The following is a 20,050-nucleotide window of genomic DNA, read 5'->3' on the forward strand; positions in this document are numbered from 1 at the left end:
TTTTAAGAACTAAAACTTTACGTGATTACATTATAAGATTTTCGTCGTACAACAATCGAGAATATTGAATAACAAAAACAGGAATTGTTAGTACCTGTTTGTATTAGTGGTGAATAAACGTATTAATTAAAAGAGATGTTGATTAGTTGCAATTTCTGTTTGCATACCTTTTTACAAGTAATTTTAAAAAATTGATTGCCAAGAATTCATTTATTAATATTACTTATAGATGTTTTATTCTTATTATTAAAATAATAATAACTACTAATATAATTTTCATTTAATAATAATTATTACTTTAATATAGCTTTTATTTAATAGTTATTATTGAAATGATAGATGGGGAAAGTCTCATTGCTAAACTTCTATTAGATTTTTTCCACTCCTTATTACTTATATATTATCACTAATCTACTTAATACAAGAGCTACTTAGAGGTTATATTTAACCATAAAAATAATATTTTAATTCTCTAATTCTCAAATTTATAATGCACTCTTCAAGATACCTCTATTAATTATAGAGAATTCTCATTAAAAATAGTTTCAATGTATATAGTTAAATAATATAGTTTAAAAAAACCAACACACTTGTTACATTTACCCAACCTGACTAATTTTTTTTAATATTATCAAATTAGTTGTTTCGCACTTTTATTAAGGATAGAAAGTAGCAGCAAAATAACTTTTCTTCAAGCATCCCATCTTTTTTCCAACAAGCAGAACATACCATGGATTCTACCGCTAAACTATTTTAGTTTTACAGAAACTTGTCACGGAAAACAGGATAACGAAATAAGACGGTATAAAATGCCACTGTACAAAACTCTGACCATTACTGATGTCATGCTCATCCTACATTGTAAAATTACAGCCATTCACATCTTCAGAGGTTAGCCCAGCAGGTAAAGTATGGTTTCATCTCCTACAAGGAAATGGATTTGAATTTCATGGCTAAAGTGAGGATCCCATTGGTGACTAATTTATCGACATTTTTATAAATGTTCTGAGTTGTAAGCCTGTCTGAACCTTTCTTAAGCCTTTGAAACCCGACACATTTAAATTTTTATTTCAAATACTAAAAAAATTGGGAAAAAATTGACACACTCACAGGATACCTACTGAACAACCAAAGATTTTTTTGGTACTCTGATTCGTTTGTCTCCGCCTATTTCAACCCCACATTTCCAGGCAAGCGTCAAAACAATTTTCAGACCCAAAGCTAGATAGGTATTTGGCTGTAAGGGAATTCAATTAGCCGGAAATCATCAAGCAATCATTTCAAACTTCGCATTCCGAACTGCATTTTCCAAGCCTCACTCTCTGCCACCAAAGAAATTGGCATTTGCTTTATTTGGTTCCAGAACTGTGTCACACCATGTAAGTCATGCCAACCTGAATCAGGCGTGTGTGGGGCACAGCTAAATTTGCAGTCCCCCTCCTGCAATTCTTTCTCAAAAAGGCATAAAAATAGTTTATAACTAGCTTTTTGATAAACCATGAATCCTTCCTTGCTCTTATATCTCCATGACCAAGAAGATAAACAACTCCAGATTCTTTAGCCACACGCAGGAGGGATAGCTCCCTTTGAAGACTCTGCTCTGCATCAAAAGCAGGAAGACTAGAAGATGCTGGGCTCACCTCTGATGTGCTGGTTATGGAAACAGGCTTGCTTGCATTATTGTAGCTAGCCAGGAGAGGAACACTAAGAGAGTAAACACTCCCATTGGGAGCAACGAGAACCTTAGAGTACTCATCCTCTGAATCGCTATCATCCCTGTCACTTTCCAATGATCGCTCGAGAGCCTCTTGACGGACAAACTTCTCTAGGCTCTCAATCAGAATCTGCTCAAAAACTTGTTGATTTTCTTTCGGCACATCTTTGTAACCATACCTGTACGCAAGTTAAAGTTCAAGTGAAGGAACCGCATGCGTTATTTCTTGAAGTAATATGAATAGTAATGATTCATGTAGACAATAAATCCAAACTTTTCATAGGATATACCATTTGTCCTGTGCCTTTTGGTTTCACATTTACACTGAAGTAATACAAAATTAAGCTTCCTACCTGGCAATACAACGAAAGATATGGTAGCTTCTTCGGCAGACTCTCCGGAAAACGAATCTTTCATTTTGGGGCACCACTGGAACTGGAACACTCTTCATACACACAAATATAATCAAGGAATGTATTGCTGGAAGCGAGGTCAGAAAATGGCCGAAAATTGATGGAATTCCTTTGGCCAACTCATTATAAATCAAACCAATGCCAGGTGCTCGAACTGTTCCCAGATTACAGCCTAATTGCCGCATCAAATCCATTGATAACTTTTGCTTGACTTCAGTTTCATATTTGAGCTTGCTACCATAAGTCCATACATACATGATAAGAAACATTGTTATGGCAAAAACCAATATTATCCAACTTCCATCTGTAATGCTCAACAGAACCGACGAAAAATAAGTCAACTCCAATCCCAAGAAGACTGTCATAAAAAGGAGCACTTTGATTATGTGCGTCTGCCATATAAGAAGCATTATGAGGGTAACTAAAACAGATGTCATCATCATCACTCCGAGCTCTGCAATGCCTGAAAATTGTAAAAGGGTGGCAGGATATAACAAGCAAGCCAAGTCCCAAGAAAAAGGAAATAAATGAGAAGTAAAAACAATTTTCTTCCTTTCTTTTCTTTTTTGGGGAGGAGGGAAAGCAGAGAAGAAAGAAATAAAGGAGTGCTTTGTGTGCTTAGTTCTCAACCATGACAGAGGGCATTCCGAAGAAATTACTGGAGAGAATTTCAATCTGCTTACACATAAACAAATCATTTTAATGCTAACTATTCTATGATGATGTTTGAGTGTTTGACCTCAATTTTACTGTAACATTATTACCAATGACAGATTATTTATAAGCAAAATATATATATATATATAGATAAATAAAGCTCAAAGCAATTACCATATGCATTTCCAATCTCTTCGATCCTGGATATAGAGCAGACAAGCACCAGTGAAACAGCCAAAAGGAACCAGTTAATAACAGGGATATAGATCTGACCCATATATTTCCGAGAGGTATGAATTATTTTAAGGCGAGGGAAACACCCAAGCGCAATAGATTGTTTTATGCATGAAAAGGTGGCAGTCGTCATGGTCCGACTTGCAATCATTGCAGCAATGTTAGCGATGAGGAACATTGGCCAGAACACACCACCTGAAGACAGATAATTGTACAACAAAATCTCCTGTAAATCATCCAGAAAGCCATCTGTAAAGAATGAAGGAATAGGAATAATTATCAATACTTACTTGGGATAGAAGAGAAAAAAACATCACCAGCATCAGCATGGTTGTCCATCAGGTAAGCAGCTTGACCCAAATAACCCAATAGTAGGCATGGCAGAACAAGAAAGAAAAAGGTAAGCTGCAGGCAACCAACATCAATTCCATTAGAGAAAAATTATCAAACAAGAAGGATAAGGAATTATGATATAGCAGAAAGAACCCTGAGATTCTAATAAACATTACAAGACACTAGTTTTTCATATTCCATTACCTGAACTGATTGTACAGAGAAGTAGCAAAGATCTGCAAACATGGCCTCAGAACCTACAACACGAACCAGTAAGAATGTTAAGCAATAGTTGAAAAATTCACGTAAATGCCACCAATAGTTATTCAGCTGCAAATTCACCACATAATACTATCAAGAATTGACACGAGGTCAATGAAAAAGAACAAACATTAATGTTAACTGTGAGTAAAAACTGTTCACAAGTTCCACAAATGCTTATTCTGTGAAGAACAATCTCTATATTCTACTAATTACGCTTCAATTTTGATTGTGGAAAACCGGGGCTATGGGCCAGAAACTTTTTTCCCCCCAAAACCATGGGCAAGCTTATCATATAAATCTTTTCATCCTAAAGTCAAGTATAAAATAGGAAACAGCAAAACATGTCATTATCAATTTGATAAAATACCGTTGCATTGACACATCCATAGGTCTGTCTTTTCCACCAATACCCTGAATATATGGACGTTCACATAGCCAACCACACTAATCATCAGCATAAATTCACAGTGAAGGACTAAGAGGTGGCTCAGATTATTCACTCATTAAAGTTTCCCCATGATCTGTGTGTGAGAGAGAAATGGAAACTTCAGAAAAGTTCAAGCCTAAAATTCATATTGTAATGACGATACAAGACCCTAGATTATGTCTTAAGGGTCTTGGTAATTTACTAAAGTGGCTTCATGTGTCAAAGGTTCCTTGCAGCAGTGGCTCATTAACATTATCCCATTCTAACCTATACTGCTATGATCCTTTCCAGCAATAATTCATTCGGATTGTGACTCATTCTAACCCAGACCACCATCATTTTCATCCTGTAGCATCTCGTCAGTGTTGTGACTCATTCCAACCCAGCGTATTGTGGTTCCTTCTAACAGTGACTTGTTATGGTTGTGACTCATTTCAACCTAGCTAATTGTGATTCATTCTAGCAGCATGTCATTAGGGTTGTGACTCATTCCAACCATCAATTGATCAACAATGACCAACCATATGCCTAATTCAAATTCAGGTGGTTGGTAATAGTGACAAAGACAAGTTCTCCTTTTGATAGACAAACATGTCAGGGTATTGTGTCATCATTAGCAATAACCTAGTCACTTGAAAGAATAAAAAACAAAACTTTATTGCAAGGTCAGGTGAAGAAGCTGAGTATCAGCTATGCCTTTAACATGGACTATGCTATGCACATATCTATGTTCATATGCATCCATGGTACGTATGGATGGATGTGTGCATGCATGCATGGATGCATATCAACCTATATAAATACATAATACTACTCCGGTCCTAAATATAAGACCTATTTTTTAGTGTAATTTACACTACAAAATAGGTCTTATATTTAGGACCGGAAGAGTATTTTGTTTTCTATCAGTCCTCAAATTATACGGCTTCAAACTTCAACCATGTATATCTGTAGCTCAAACAGCCCCCGAAGCTTTGGCATCATAATGAAAAGGTTTTACAAATTATACAGGCATCATGTCTAGTAAGAACTTAACCATCCGTTTCACAGCAATCTGATTTTCCATATAATAAGCCTTATTAATAAACTCCAAGTATACACATAACAAAAAGTCCAGAAACTTATATTTAGTTTTCAACTTTAAACCAAACCGTCAGTCTTTGCAACCATATGAATTTAACTATTTTCCACCATAAAAGGGGGAAAAAAGATTACTCCATCTTTTGATTCTTCAAGTAAGAATCCATACATCTTTCTTCTAGTCAAGATTAAAAGTTTGAACACTCAACTCTTCTAGTGTTTATTCATGTAGTTGTAGGTCTTGTTTTCAATTTCTTACTTAAATAATCAAGGCAAACCCCTTTCTTGACAAGACCATACAAGACACCCAATGATGGAATATAAGAATGATATATATTTCGAAGAAACCTCGTATAGAAGGAAATCTAAGTTTTATACTTTATTACTTCTTGTTTTTATTTTATTTAGCAAGTGGATTATTTAACCATTACATGTATTAAATGGGCTGCAAGAGAGATGTTTCCTTCACTCAAAGGAAACCTACTAGAAGGAAACCTTTTATTTTGTTTATATGTTTCCTTCCTGAGAATGAAACCTTAGCAGTGGCTTCTATAAATAGCCACCATGCAGCACATGTGAGATAGACTTGGATGATAATACAAGAAGAAGAAGAAGTAGTCTTATCCCACCAGGTGGGGTCAGCTACGTAGATTGTATGGCATTATTGTGCTTTATCCCCTTGTTTTCTTCTCTTTCCCCTTCCTTCCTATCCCCCTCAAGTTATTAACATTCCCCCTTCTTCAAAGTATAATCCATCCATTGTACCCCCAAAAAAAAAAAAAAGTATAATCCATCAATCCATTCATCCTTCAGTTTTAAATTCATTACTACAATCAAAGTTGACCAACTCATGATCCTGTCAAGCACTTTAACCTGAACCTTTCCTTTCCTACACCACATAACAGAAGATTCAGGCTCAGTAGGCCTCAAAATTATGACGATTCCACATCAGATGGTTAGAATTGTTGAAAACTTGGACATTGATCACATAATAAAAGCTAGCAATATAAGGACATTAAAACAGAGGGGGAAAGGCCTGCTAGTAGAAACAATCTACAGACATTTAAGGCGAGACAAAATACATATTACTGCATCTCTAGCATCTACAATTCTGCATTTGTGTGTTTACCCGATGCACACAGAAGACAGCCCCCTAGAGAATACCATGCTTTAGTTGAATTCCTCTCAAAGAAGTGATATATATGGATAGGATTAAATGCCCTCAAGACGCTGCTGTCATATTTGAAAAGATTGTAGATCCCAATGCCAGCAAGAGAACAAAACCATATTAACAAAGCTGGTCCTACAAGAAGTCCCACTTTACTTGTTCCATACTTCTGTACACTGAACAAAATGACAAGGCAGGCAACTGAAATCATCACCACTTTATCTGCATAATCAAGGGAGAAGATTTAAGAAATTAACTCCTTAATGAAAAAATGAAGTCTGAATAAGGGCATCAATCAACTTAGTCACATGCATTCCCCCCCCCCCCCCAAAAACCACCACCCAAAAAAAAATCTAAGAAAACAGAATGCATTCTATTCACCTAAATCAAATTGGTAGATAGAAATTATAATATAGAGAAGTGTTAGAACCGTATTCTAATAATTAGTGAAACCAATATCTCATAAAAGGACTGACAAGAGAATGCCCAAAAGCCAAGACCCTTGCTACAAAGTGAGAAGAGGAAGACAAACGATCAAAAAGCATAACAAAAAGCTTAAAACGAAGAAGATTGGCAACGCTAGCTCCAATTTGTTCCCAACTTCGGGGGTTTCAGAAAATTTAATGTGCAATTTAACATTTTTTTTTAATATTATTTTTTGATTATAAGACGTCATTCATTAGGTTTTTTATTATCTTATTTAAGGGTAACTGTATTTTTCACATCTTAATAGGTTTTTATTAGAATAGGATTATTCCTAGGTATTTTATTCAATATTAAAGTTTTAGATACTCATCATTTTCATATACTTTATCATTAACTTTTAAACCTTCGAGTGGCAATGTTTGTTGCCCCTTTTTCATTCAATAAAGTTGAAATCAGAAAAATTAATCAGACATAACATTTAGCCAATTTTTGCAATCCGCCAGTTTAATCAGGCATAAACATGCAAGTAGCATATGAAGTTAAAGAGTGATAAGTAAAAAATTCATTTGGCTCATTTCTATAACCTGCACAATGACACAAAATTGAATAAGTCAAACCCACAGATTCTATTACTGACAAAGCACGGGTTAAAAGAACTCAGTTCAAAGAAATGTAAGCCTGAATTCTCCGGATGTCCCTACAGATAACATCATTAAATAAAGGGATTGATAACTAATACAATTGAAGAGTTGATTGATAGGTAAAGGCATTACCTTGCTTGATTGCATCTACCCTCACCTTCAAACCGCCAACAGAAGAAATTACTGCAGTGACAAATGCAAATAAACTAAGAACTAAGATAAAGAGGTAAATAAAAGGTGGGATCATTAAGAAGAAGACTTGGCCATAAACACAAGCAGTAAAGTATCACTTCAAGTGCGGAATAAGCACAGGCTGAAAGTCCATACACATGAATATAGAAGTTTGGGAAAAGTTACAAAAATACATAATATAACAGCATATAATAACCTGATATTGCTGGCGTAACAACTCCGTTAGTTATTACCATAGATGTACCAGCCAGTACTAATGCTAGTAAAAGCTTCTTCAGAGTCAGTGAAGTTTCAAGTCTTTCCTTGATTTTTATTGACCTTTCAAGCTCAGGAGTTGGCACCTTTAGCCTAAATTTTGATATGGGAGCGTCTGATGACATGCGAGCATCTAACGGCAACTGATCCGGAAGAAGACTAACCTTAGCATGACGACAAATCAAGGAGTACAAGGCAAAAGTGCCACCTGCAGTGGTTTGGAAACAACTATGACATTGAAATTTAGGACCAAACATAAAGAGAAAGAAAGGGAGGAAATAACAGATCACTGAAGACTAATATTAAAGAATAACAATATCTATAATACCTTCACCACCATCATTAGCCCATAGAACAACGAGGACATACTTCAATAGAGGAAATAAGATTAAGGTGTACAGGACAAGTGATAATGCTCCAAGAATGTCTTCATTTCCATCAATAGGGGCCTTTCTAAACATGACACTGAAGGTATATAATGGGCTTGTTCCCACATCTCCAAAGATAAGACCGAGGGTCTTAATAGCCAAATAAATACTCCTTCCCACACCCACATTCTGCTCTAGGAAAAAAAATGAAGATAACAAGTAAAAAGCTACACTCTGTATATCATTCCACACGAATTTACAGCTACATATTTTGTCAATCAAGCAAAAAAAAAAAAAAATTCAAGCGGTGGCCAGTAAAAACTGAGAACAAGCTATGTAAACATAGAGGAAAATAGTCTGCATCAGCGAGCTACAGCCTTAAATTCATAGAATCCAGGAACTCACTAAAAGGTTTTACCGACGCCTAAGACTTATTTGGAAATGAACATAAGAGATAACTTTCAGATGCAAGGGAAAATCAGAAGATTCCGGAAGGAGACGGGGTAAGCACTGATTCATAAAGGTAAAGATGAGTTCATTGCTCACATGACACAGTTCCAAGATTAAGATGAGTAAGGTGTCAATTCTGCAAAGATTAACCGGTCACTCTGTCTCTTGAAGATCCATTATCCAGTTCTACAGAAATTTTAACCGAACTATGCTCAAGTAACATATGTGGAAGAGTGTTGCTGACGTAGAAAGACGCATCATTGGTTAACTAAGTAAGCTCATTAGTAACCGATGGGCTTTAAGAAGACGCAGAAGTTTAAATGGAAAAGCGAAACAAGCTATTCATATTTTAACTTCCTTTCCATCACCCAAAATGCCTAGCGAACTTCCACATTCATAGAAAATAGAGTAAGAAAAAAGGTTAAGGCACACAAAAGAAGGAAGTAATGCAATTCATAAGAAAACATTAAATAAATGAAGTCGAAACTACCTCATTGTCACTCCTCTGAGTACCAGAGACCTCAAGAGCTTCAGCATCGAAGGGATCGATTCGTGCGCCAGTCCTAACCAGTCTCGGCTCATCGTCCTCCTCGTCCTCGGAATCCAACATGGTATAATGCCGCGAATAAGCGTCATCCTCATATTCATCTTCATCGCACTCACCCTCCAATTCATCCTCCTCCTGAAAAACCCACCGGGATTCAATGGAATCCATGGAAGACCCGCCAATGTTCACACCACTCTCCAATCCTCCCTCCACCGTCATGCCCGGGAAGAGAAAGCTCAATCGCAAGGTTTAAACGTGACAACAGCTACAAATACATCAAAGTGAACAGAAAAAACTATAAAATATCAGATTTTGCCATTTGAAGCAAAACTGGGAGACAAAACCAGTTAAGTCTGTGCGATTCAGTGTGCCATTGTCGGATTCATGAGGTATAATTGCATTCAGTTTAAGTTGGCGGTCACGCTTACGCCCTCCAGGACAAAAATGGAGCGGACATGGGGGTGTATGTGTCCAACTCGTAGGCCGTAGCTTCTTTTCGAGTTAAAAAGGTCAAATTTTGATCGGACAGTACACGAACAAGGTGGCAGGGAATCACATCACCGATTCACCTCATCTATATATATATCACTCCGACTTTATTCCATGGCGAGAGAGACAAAAGTAGAAAGAGATTGATCAGATTCAGCCTGTACCTCCAGGTCTTAGAAATTTTGGCATCTTACAGATAAACACAAGACACGAGTGGTAAAAAATCTGGACAAACCAGTCCAGTGTTCTTTTGGACAGTTTGAGTTGACACGATAATCTTTCTTTTATCCGTATTCACCGCAATATTTTCTAGCTTTTTTTTTTCTGCCAACACCTATTACCTGCAGCTTAATAAATTATTTAAATTTTGTTTATTATTAATATGCCAACAAAAATTAATATCTATAAATTTAATTTATAAATAAAGTAATTTAACTTGCAAATATCAAATATTAACTTATAAATTTAATCTGTAAATGACAAATTTTGCCTTGCAAATATTAAATCATTTAGGACATGAAATTTGAGAAAAATGTTTCTATTTAATTTTTTGTTTTAAATTTACGGGTAATTTCCCCCTTTCAATTTGCCAAACATGTTCCTTTCAATTGAAGTTATATAAACTAAAATTATATCATTTGAATTTCATTTTATCATGTTTTTTATATTTTGATCATTTTTAAATTAAAAATGAAAATGAAAAACCTTGAGGTTTGACCAACTATTGGGGTTCATCGTACAGAAGATTTATGTCAGTTTCATTTTCAAATAAGCTCCCTCTCCTTTGAGGCGTCTAAAATAATTGGCTCTGTTAATTCTTCAGCAAATAGAATCATCACATAAATCACATCAAAATAGAAAATGGGAAAGACGGGGAGGAAAAACATGGGAAGATAATGATACTACCTCCGGTTCTAATTATAAGACCCAGTTGACTTATTTGAAGAGATTAAGGAAGTAAGTTAAATTAGTTATTTGTAATAAATAAGTGTTGACATTCCTAAAATATCCTTGCTAATTAAGTGTATTAGCTAGAACTATCATTATTAGAAGGACTATCTTGGAAAAAAATACATAAATATGAGAGAAAAAATGGATTGTGGTCTTATAATTAGGACCAAACAAAAAGTCAAACGGGGTCTTATATTAAGGACCGGAGGTAATAATATTTTTGTTTGCTTTGATAAGCCTAATCCATTCTTTTGGTAAGCCTATATCTATTCTTCAGATTTATATCACATATGCATATTGTGAACAGATGATGAAAACCTTATTTCTTTTCTCTCTTGGCCCCTTTCTTCTATGGGGATTGAGTCAGTAAAAATTACAAGAGAGTCAAAATTTTAAGAATTAAAGGATTAATTGTTTCCTCCCAAACTAATGCTAACTTTCTTTGAAGAAATAATATTCTAAGGTTAATTCATAAAGAGATTTGGCATTTTTTTTAAATATGATATCAATAAATTCTTGGATGAACCATTATTTAAAATAGTGCTTTTTCCTTCTCCTCATTGTAATAAAAAACAAATATTTGAAAGTTAAATCGCATTATCGCATCACACTGTGCATCATATTCATTAGACTCATTATAAATAGTGTGGTTTGTTAAAAAGTTTAAATTAATACTACCTCCAGTCCTAATCATAAGAGTCAGTTGACTAATTTGAGGAGATTAAAGAAGTAAGTTGAGTTAGTTATTTGTCCTAAATAGGTGTTGTCTTTCCTAAAATATCCTTGCTAATCAAGTGTATTGACTAGAACTATGATTGTTAGAAGTGCTACTTTGAAAAAAAAAAGTATAAATATGAGAGACAAAGTGGATTGGGGTATTATATTTAGGACCAAAATAAAAATCAAACAGAGTCTTATATTAAAGACCGGAGGTAGTATTTTATCTTTAATGTGCAATATGGAATCCGTTCAATACGCATTGTAAAAGCTGGACGCCATATGTGTGTGAATGTGTATGTAAACCATTACATTCCTCCTATTTATGGTTTGGGTTAATTATTTCATTCATCCTTCTATTATTTTTATTTCAAATCTATTTATTGATCTATCTATAGGTCCCTCAACAGGTAAAATAATCTATATTTTTATTGAATTATAAGGATCAATTTTTTAAATGGAAAAAAACTTAAGAAATCAAAACCTATGATTTTAAACTTAAGAGACTAACAACAGAATAAAAGTAAATTCAAATGACCAAAAATTATATTAACCCATAAAATCAATAACGACTACTATTTTGTAATTATTTATCTGTATATGCATTTATTTTTAGTAGTTAATTTAGTTTCTTCAATTTTATGCAATTTTAAAATAAATTGTATAATGTATAATTTCTTACAATTGCAGACATGCCATTAAAAGAAGCTATAACACATAAATATATATAACGTTGACATCCTTTTATTTTAAAAATTCAGTTATATAGCAATAATTAATTATTATTAAATTTATTTTATTATATAAATTTTAAATATAAGAATTATTTTATATATTATATTGTTTTTTGTCAACAACAATTACTTAATTAAAACAGTGGCAGAATCAGTAATTCCATGCAAAGTACACGAGCAATTACTCAATGCGATGAAAATATATAATTTGGTCCCGGGAAGCTCCTCATTCTTCAAGAAAGTTCTGCGTTCCCTACCGCAAACCCTAATCTAATCTCATATTTTCTTCGTCCGGCTTCTCGGTCCTCTGCACTTTAACCTTCAACAATGTCTCACTTTGGAAGGTCGGGTCCTCCGGACATTACCGACACCTATTCGCTTCTAGTTCTCAATATCACATTCCGTAAGCTCCATCTTTTTTTTTCCCCCAACCCGTTGTTTGTGTGTTTCATAGGTTTTTGCTGTGGTCATGGTGCTGTGAGAATCTTGATTTTTAATCGTTCCCTGTATTCTATGATCAGGTACAACCGCTGATGACCTGTTTCCCCTGTTCGATAAGTATGGCAAGGTCGTCGACATCTTTATTCCCAGAGATCGGAGGTACTTTTTTTTTTTTAATATTGACTCTTAATTATCTAGAAAACATGCATATATTAAAATTTGAAATTCTTGTCTTTAATATGGTTTCGTTGTCAAAGACAGCTTTGTATTTGTTCTCATTTTTGGCTACTCTTGGAAGTGATATCTAAATAGCTTTAGTCTAGCTTTTATTTTTCAATTGCTGCTTGACGGCAATAATTGTTTATGGCCTGTCAATGAATCTATTGAACTGTTTTATTTAATTTTCTTCCGTTACCATTACAGAGTTGTGTTATAATGTCTCTAGTTCTTATGTTGTCTAATGGTGAAAATAATACGTATGTCCCTTCTGAGGAATTTTGATTTTCTTTTGAATTTTTCTGTGGTGAAGGACCGGTGAATCAAGGGGTTTTGCATTTGTGCGTTATAAGTATGCTGACGAGGCACAAAAGGCTGTGGACAGGCTGGACGGTATAAAACTTTCTGATTAAGATTTCTGTTTGTGGTTTTGTTTTTTAATTAATGCAAAATGCGAAATTTTAACATTTTTGTGGTACAGGAAGAGTGGTCGATGGCCGCGAGATAACTGTTCAGTTTGCAAAATATGGGCCTAATGCAGAGAGGATGTGAGTTCTGAGCTTTGTTGTACTTTATAGTGCTGTAATGGTTGCTGTTTGTTGATCCATGCACAATTTTGCTACGCCTTGTTCCAACATTTATGGTATAATGTTATCGTTAAGGAACTGCTTTCAATTTTTCATGGATTTGGTATGGGTATTGTTTCTAATCAGGTAATACATAAATAAAGTGCTATACATTATATACTCATCTGGAAAGCCAATGAATTGAGAAGAAAGGTTTTCACACATTATGAACGGTTTATTTTAATGTTGCATGTGGTAACAATCTCAGAATGACTTATTTTCGCCTGCTTTTGCCAATTTTAAAATTCAATATGTAGTACACGATGACCCAATTATGCCCATCGTATATTGTAGCCAGACATTTTACATTGACAATCCATTAATAAGATTGTGTTTCATTCCAGTAGCTTTGTTGTTTTTGAGCTGCATATCTAGATTGAATTCCAAATAATATATGGCATTGCTTACCCATGTCTTACATAACTTGAGATTTGATTTGTTGTGGTTAACCAATACTAAATTCAGTTTTATTTTATTTACAGTCACAAGGGAAAGATTAGTGAAACGTTCCCCAAGTCTAGGTACAGGTCAAGGAGCCGCAGCCCCAGGAGAAGGTGCTGGATATTTTTTTTCTGTTTTCTGGAGGTCTATGCTTTTAATTGTGTGCTCAGTGGCCCAGTTTAGACCTTATTTGCTGTTTCACTGCTCATATTAAAAGGATGTGGTGTTGCTGATGTTTCATGAACAAGCTTTTCTCTCTATTTGGAAAAACGTGGTCTAAGATTATGGGTAAAATATGGCATGAGGGTACTTGTTTGCACCCAGCTATAGAGGAAGCAAGCTTGATAAAGTCAGAATATCAATTGAGGGGCTGCTCTTATGATCCTAGAGGAAGCATGATAAGATATTAATATGTCAAATGTGATAATGGTTAGTGTCTGATCGTGCTATGCATCATGTAGATTGATCCCCCTTGTGTAAGAATTTTGATGGTCAAGTTAGAGAACACTTTAGTGTTTACTGGAAGAACCTCGTCTAGCATTAGCTGAGGTGACTTGATATATATCCAAATGATCATATGATTGGTGAGATTTTTGGTTTAGCACCTCATGACTTCTGAAATTTTCACTAGGTTGATAATTCCCCCCCCCCTCAACCTCCAATTTTGCTGATGTAATTAATAGCACAAACTTATCGTGTAGAGGATGAGTTCGAAATGATCTTGGGTTTCCACATATGATGTGTTATCGCATTCCTAAAGTGTAAGAACTGATAGAATCTAGTCTTTGCATCATTCCTGTGATATTTCTAGACATCAATTGTAGTGGTTGCTTAATCATTTGCAGGTATCGTGATGATTATAGGGACAGGGATTATAGGAAGAGGAGTCGCAGCAGGAGTTATGATAGGTATGAAAGGGATAGGTATCGTGGAAGAGACAGAGATTATCGTCGCAGAAGTAGGAGCCGTAGTGCAAGTCCTGATTACTACAAGAGTCGTGGAAGGGATCGCTATGATGATGATCGCCGAAGCCGAAGCCGATCTGTGGATAGGTTTTAAGACCTTGATACTACTTTAAATTCCAGTTGTTTTTAATATTAAAATTTGAAGTTCTGTACATATTTTAAGTTTACTTTATGAAATTTTCATGATTGTTGCTTTTAAAACAGTCGCTCCCCTGTACGACGCAGTCTTAGTCCTCGAAGGAGTCCTTCACCTCAAAGGAGTGTTTCCCCTCAAAGAAGTAGTTCTCCAAGGAGGAGCCCAAGGGGTGAAAGCCCTGAGAGTCGTGATGGACGATCACCTACACCTCGCAGTCGCAGTGTTTCACCACGGGGTCATCCCAGGGATTCAAGAAGCCCATCGCCTCGAAATTCTAATGGAGATGTATGTAAAATGTCTTAATGAAAATGTGCAATTATTAGACGTTTGCTATCAAGTTCTTCAATAGAATTATGATTTCTAGAAGCAATTTTATCAATGTCTTAATAATGTGGGGCTAAATTGTTTTATAAAAGACTGCTTGTGTGTTATTCTGCATTAGAGAAGTTGATAGCAAATGCTTGAATACTTTTGCTGAAGTTTTGTCCTCATCTTTGTGAGTAATATTTATTGTAGGAGAACATTCTGAACCAGTTTATTTTGTTGTTCTACTATATACCTTTTTTATTTTTTATTTTTTACAGGAATGAGCACGGGTTTTCGGATGAAAAATTGTGGAGACACCATGAGCTTGCAGTTGTAGCTGCTTTGATGATGTTGGATCATTTGATCGTTGTTCATGATCTTGTCGGACTTCCTTGGTGTTAAAATGTTACTATATTTGGACCTAATGTGTCTTCTAGTGGTCTATCTGGTAACTATTGGACCTTGTAGTTAATCGATTAATATTGTACTGTTGTTGAAGGGTTTTGTCATTTTAGTTTGTTTCGACTTTAACAATCTGTTTCTTCACTTTTACTGCCCACTTATAGGGAAGCGTGATCATGATTTAATTAAAGCTTAGTTGATAAAGCTCTCCTGAATTATAATGAACTTGTTGGGTTTTATAGTTATGTTCGGGTAAAGTGGTGGGGGCCTGGTAGGCTCATGTTGGCATTGTTGCTGTTGATGCTGTGTCTATGTCATTGATGGTTGGTCGTGAATTTGACGCTCGTTGCAAGAGAATATGCTGGTTTTAGGAGTATGATTGTTTTACCGATATGCTGATTTGACAAGCAATTAGTTGACTTGATTTATATCCCAAATGATCATTTGATTGGTAAGATTTTTGGTTTAGCTCCTTATTACTCTTCTGAAATCCATCATAATCACTGAGAATTCTGATCTTTGATCTGGTAATCATGTTTGGTCTTCACTGACAAAATAAATATAATAAAGGATTCTTGTTGCTGTGATGGACACGAGATGAACCTGTAATGAGATGTAGCGGATGCCCCATAGGAGATGCGCCTGGCATTCATTAATTCAGATGCAGACACTAAACAATAAGTTGTGGATACCGAATATTAAACCTAATATGCTGTGGTGTGAGATTTCCAAGTTCAGCGATGGGGGACAATGGTAATAAATCCGTGGTTACTTTTTGGGGTGATTCACTTGATATCAGCTTCTTTAGCATAGATAACAATTATAACTTCTGCTACTTAATGTAGTGAGATACGTTCGTTGTAGCAGAGATGGTGGCTGATGCATCTTTTGTGTGATATGCGTGTGTTCGTGAGTAATTTGAAGAATTAACAAATAACTGCCTGTAGCTGGCTGTTGCTGCCCTTTTGCTGGGGTCGGGGTTTGCAATGGTATTAGCAGTTGGTTGATGATGGCTGGCTAGCTGGTTTCTGTTGATTGCAGAGCCTCCTGAAATGAATATTTTTATCATTGAACTGGTGATCGGTTTTGTAGTTTTGTTTCAATGCCTTCTTTTTTTTCCTTGGATCATCATTGTGGTAGCATGCTTATCTTTTCTAGCAGTGCTACCTGTCTTTTCCAGTGGCCCTTTTTGGCATTAGTTCTTGCTCATGATCACCATCACTACGTTGTGGGGTGATAATGTCGTGCAACTGAAAAGGCATAATGGTTATCTTGGGTATTTGATCTTTTTTAATTATGTGTCATCTAGCAATGCATTTTAAATTCTTGATTGCTGATTAGCTTGATCTTTGATATATTGAGATGAGAAAAATAGATGCATAATGTTTTGTTCATCTTCTTCGTCTCTATCTGAATCATTTGGTCCATCAGATTTTGTATTGTATATGCTCATCTATGTTGTTTTTTTGTTGAAAAAATTAATGCAAATGATGTTATATGCTCATCTATTGTATTTGCCTCACTGGAATTATATTTTTAGAAAGAATCCTATTGTATTTTAAGCTGGATTGGTATTGTATTTTTAGCCTATCTGCTTTCTTGTCGTTTTGTGAATATGCTTAAGATTTGAATGATATGAGAATTTGTCAATCGCTAATTGCTTGAACTAGAGCTTTTTCGTTGCTTAATGTGAGAAACCGGTACTGGTCATGGCCGGTGATGTAGTTTGCCTTGTATAAGCTCCTTAGCTTTTATTCTCCGTTTCAGTCAATCGTGGATATCAAGGTCCCTTTTCATATCCATATTCTCTGCCCCCTTGAGCACTTCAATGTTCAAAAATATAATGAAGCTGATCTGCATGAGTGCAAATGGCTGGGCCCATAGTTTCACAAATATTCTGGTGTTCTTTTCTAGCATATGGAGAAGATTAAGATTTTGGCTTGGATATCCACGAGTGAATCTTTTTTCCTCGCTGCTCTGAGAAAGAAACTAGGAGTTAATTCAATTGGTTTTCCATTAGTTTGCTGTTGATGTGGTCCAGTTATGGCCTTCTAGGTATGAAATTTCTGTGGTAATCTGGTTTGTGTATTGTTCGTCTCGAGAGAAAGGGCTTTCCTTTTTGTTTTTTAAATTAGAGGAGCGGATACTAATAGCTTGAGGTTACTGCTAGGATTGAATTGACAACCGACTCTTATTAGGGAATTTTCGTGCTATTTGGTCGGAGCATTCCTACTGGAGTAGGATAATTACTGCCTCCCATGGTGAATTGGTGCTGTATTAGTGTTGCAAGTATAGACCCCACTAACGCGACCCTCACAGGGCCCTAGTCTTGTCTGTTCCACGTGGCCTCTAGTATCAGCATTGATCTTGCTTATCCTTGTTTTCTGCAAGACAAGCGATTTCGTCAGATTTGGAACACCCGTTGTTCTCCTCTTATAGTCTAAATTGGCAAATAGTAAATTGTAAATTATGCATGTGATATTTATCTGAGAGTGATTCGTGATGGTGGTTTCGTCAACTGCTAATGTAATCGTCACTTGATGATACGTGAATTCATATGATCGTATTAGTTAAAACCAATTACTAGTTAGATTATTATTCCTTTCCAAACTACGCTCATTTAAGTATTAGTGTTATGTAAGATATGTTATAGTTAAGTTCTGTACCTCTAAATATTTTTCTGTACCCCCCAAGTATCATGGTGAGTTTTTTTTTTTTGGGAGAAAATCATATTGTGCTTGTACTTTCTTTCAATGTTTAATTTGGTACGTGTTTTTTCTTCTTGATAATTAAATTATTTTAGTTTGTAATTTTGGTCAGTAAATCAGTTATTTAACGCTTAAAGGTAATCAAAAGTTAACGTGGGTCAAATTATAGGAAGTACTACTGATGAATTATTTTTATTTGTAATGCATAGAATATTATTTTAGGTCTAACGGAAAGGGATTAGTTGAAAAGATTTCATTCTTTTTCAGAAGAGGTGTTTGATTTTCTCTGTAGTAAAAATAGAAGTATTGAGATTTTTACTATTATCAGACAAGTCAAATGGTTTTGGTTTGAGACGTGGGCTTTATTTTTCACAATAGAAATACATGATCCTTTCTGGGGGTGACAAGTTGCATATCGTTAAATCAAGCAACGAGCAGGCAAGAGTTCAGAACCGTTGTAAGCATTTAACCTAAAAGCTTGCAACTGTAATAAAGGGGGGGGGGGGAGGTCTAGCAATCCGGTCTGCAATATGCGATCTTTTCAAAGAAGTTTTGGCAACTCAATCGGTTATCAAATTGGCTTTTTTAGGGATCTTAAAAAAAGATCAAGTACCTAAGGATATTTTTTACCATAATGTCACAACGTTGGTCAAGGGATGTAGCGTTGTTATTGAAAAATTACTTTCCTCATAATGCTCTTCATAAGAGTAATAAATGATTTTGTCTAAGATCATTTTTCAAATAGGCTTTTTCCTTGGTCATTAGTTGGAATAACAATGCTTAAATGCCTTTGAGAATAGATATGTCACTTAAAATCTTGTATGAACCATAATCCCAAATGAAACCGCTGTACGATGATAATACAAAATCAGAAGGTAGAACACTAGAATGTACAAGACACGAAATTTTCATGACATTCATAATCTTGTATGAACTTGCTGTATAAACTTGTCTTTAAGCGTACGTCCTCCATAAAAAACTTGGTTCATGGCTGCACTCTTACGAGAGAGTCCAACCAAAAAGAAAAAGGCATGTGTTCCATCTTTTCGGTTGCTGCAACATTATGGCATAAAAACACATCAGTTTAGGAGCTACATGTCATCTAGTCAAGACCATAGATGTTGCTGGGAGGCAATCCAAGGTATATGATCTTGGCAAATGATGGCGAAATGAGATTTCGTTCCTGTTAAGAATGCTTCACACTTTGTGCAAGTCATGTAGCTGAGCCACACTTTCTGACCCAAGTGGAATTTTCTAGAGTAGAGCTGAAAGGATGCCACATTGGCTTGAGGGGAATACATTTAGAAGATATAGAGATATTGATGATTAGGCAGTAGCTATTCATTTTCATGATAAGCACCAAAATCAAATCCTTGTTGCTGCAAAATATATATATACACACACACACACATATATATATATATATCCATATGCACTCACACATCAAGTTTCAATCATTCCAAGAATTTCTACAACTCCCACCGTATCATAAAGAACTCCAATCATTTAACCACAACAAAGGAAAGCAGTTGAGTTATTAAATTTGGATGAAAATGAAAAATAATCAAATTCACAATAAAACTATGAATTACTACTAAAAGGAACTATGAATTATATATTGAGAATCGAGAAAAAAATTGCATCAAATATTAAATGAGCTATCTTAAAGAACAAAACAAAATATTTCACTTGATTGCTTGTCGTAAGAATCACTCGTTTCTTTTAGAAAGTGATTTATAATAGCAATCG

At 35.2% G+C, this 20,050-nt stretch overlaps 2 protein-coding genes across 6 annotated transcripts; one reads left to right on the plus strand and one right to left on the minus strand.

Moving 5' to 3' along the window:
• Window positions 1–670: 670 nt before the first annotated feature.
• Window positions 671–9,709, minus strand: LOC114756085 (potassium transporter 7-like). Its single transcript, XM_028945006.1, has 10 exons — window positions 9,113–9,709; window positions 8,133–8,361; window positions 7,746–8,012; window positions 7,490–7,540; window positions 6,252–6,512; window positions 3,556–3,608; window positions 3,309–3,423; window positions 2,959–3,213; window positions 2,068–2,590; window positions 671–1,893 (listed from the first exon to the last, which is right to left on the minus strand). The coding sequence occupies exons 1-10, from the start codon at window positions 9,386–9,388 to the stop codon at window positions 1,371–1,373; spliced, it is 2,553 nt and encodes an 850-aa protein (XP_028800839.1). The 5' UTR covers window positions 9,389–9,709; the 3' UTR covers window positions 671–1,370.
• Window positions 9,710–12,303: 2,594 nt separating this feature from the next.
• LOC114756089 (serine/arginine-rich splicing factor SC35) lies at window positions 12,304–18,183 on the plus strand. 5 transcript variants are annotated; one of them, XR_003741406.1, is made up of 11 exons: window positions 12,304–12,463; window positions 12,582–12,660; window positions 13,031–13,110; window positions 13,199–13,265; window positions 13,826–13,897; window positions 14,630–14,836; window positions 14,975–15,170; window positions 15,470–15,639; window positions 15,836–16,044; window positions 16,164–16,346; window positions 16,439–18,183. XR_003741406.1 is itself a non-coding variant. In XM_028945009.1 (8 exons), the coding sequence occupies exons 1-8, from the start codon at window positions 12,388–12,390 to the stop codon at window positions 15,473–15,475; spliced, it is 783 nt and encodes a 260-aa protein (XP_028800842.1). In that variant the 5' UTR covers window positions 12,304–12,387; the 3' UTR covers window positions 15,476–15,808. The 5 variants fall into 5 exon arrangements, 2 of the variants coding, with proteins under 2 accessions (XP_028800842.1, XP_028800841.1); XR_003741404.1 differs by having other exon boundaries at window positions 12,305–12,463; window positions 14,954–15,170; XR_003741405.1 differs by having other exon boundaries at window positions 12,305–12,463; window positions 14,648–14,836; window positions 14,954–15,170.
• Window positions 18,184–20,050: the final 1,867 nt, after the last annotated feature.

Source organism: Neltuma alba, unplaced genomic scaffold (assembly GCF_004799145.2).
Source record: "Neltuma alba isolate B1F8T4 unplaced genomic scaffold, ASM479914v2 tig00010370_pilon, whole genome shotgun sequence".
Classification (NCBI taxonomy): domain Eukaryota; kingdom Viridiplantae; phylum Streptophyta; class Magnoliopsida; order Fabales; family Fabaceae; genus Neltuma; species Neltuma alba.

Excerpts from the sequence above, each read along its gene's own strand:
- LOC114756085 (XM_028945006.1), bottom strand. The coding sequence starts at position 9,388 with ATGACGGTGGAGGGAGGATTGGAGAGTGGTGTGAACATTGGCGGGTCT. Across the intron at positions 8,362-9,112 it reads CTCAGAGGAGTGACAATGAG|AATGTGGGTGTGGGAAGGAG; the intron begins GTAGTTTCGACT and ends TTCCTAGAGCAG. Across the intron at positions 6,513-7,489 it reads GGTAGATGCAATCAAGCAAG|ATAAAGTGGTGATGATTTCA; the intron begins GTAATGCCTTTA and ends TTGATTATGCAG.
- LOC114756089 (XM_028945008.1), top strand. The coding sequence starts at position 12,388 with ATGTCTCACTTTGGAAGGTCGGGTCCTCCGGACATTACCGACACCTAT. Across the intron at positions 12,661-13,030 it reads TTTATTCCCAGAGATCGGAG|GACCGGTGAATCAAGGGGTT; the intron begins GTACTTTTTTTT and ends TCTGTGGTGAAG. Across the intron at positions 13,898-14,629 it reads AGCCGCAGCCCCAGGAGAAG|GTATCGTGATGATTATAGGG; the intron begins GTGCTGGATATT and ends AATCATTTGCAG.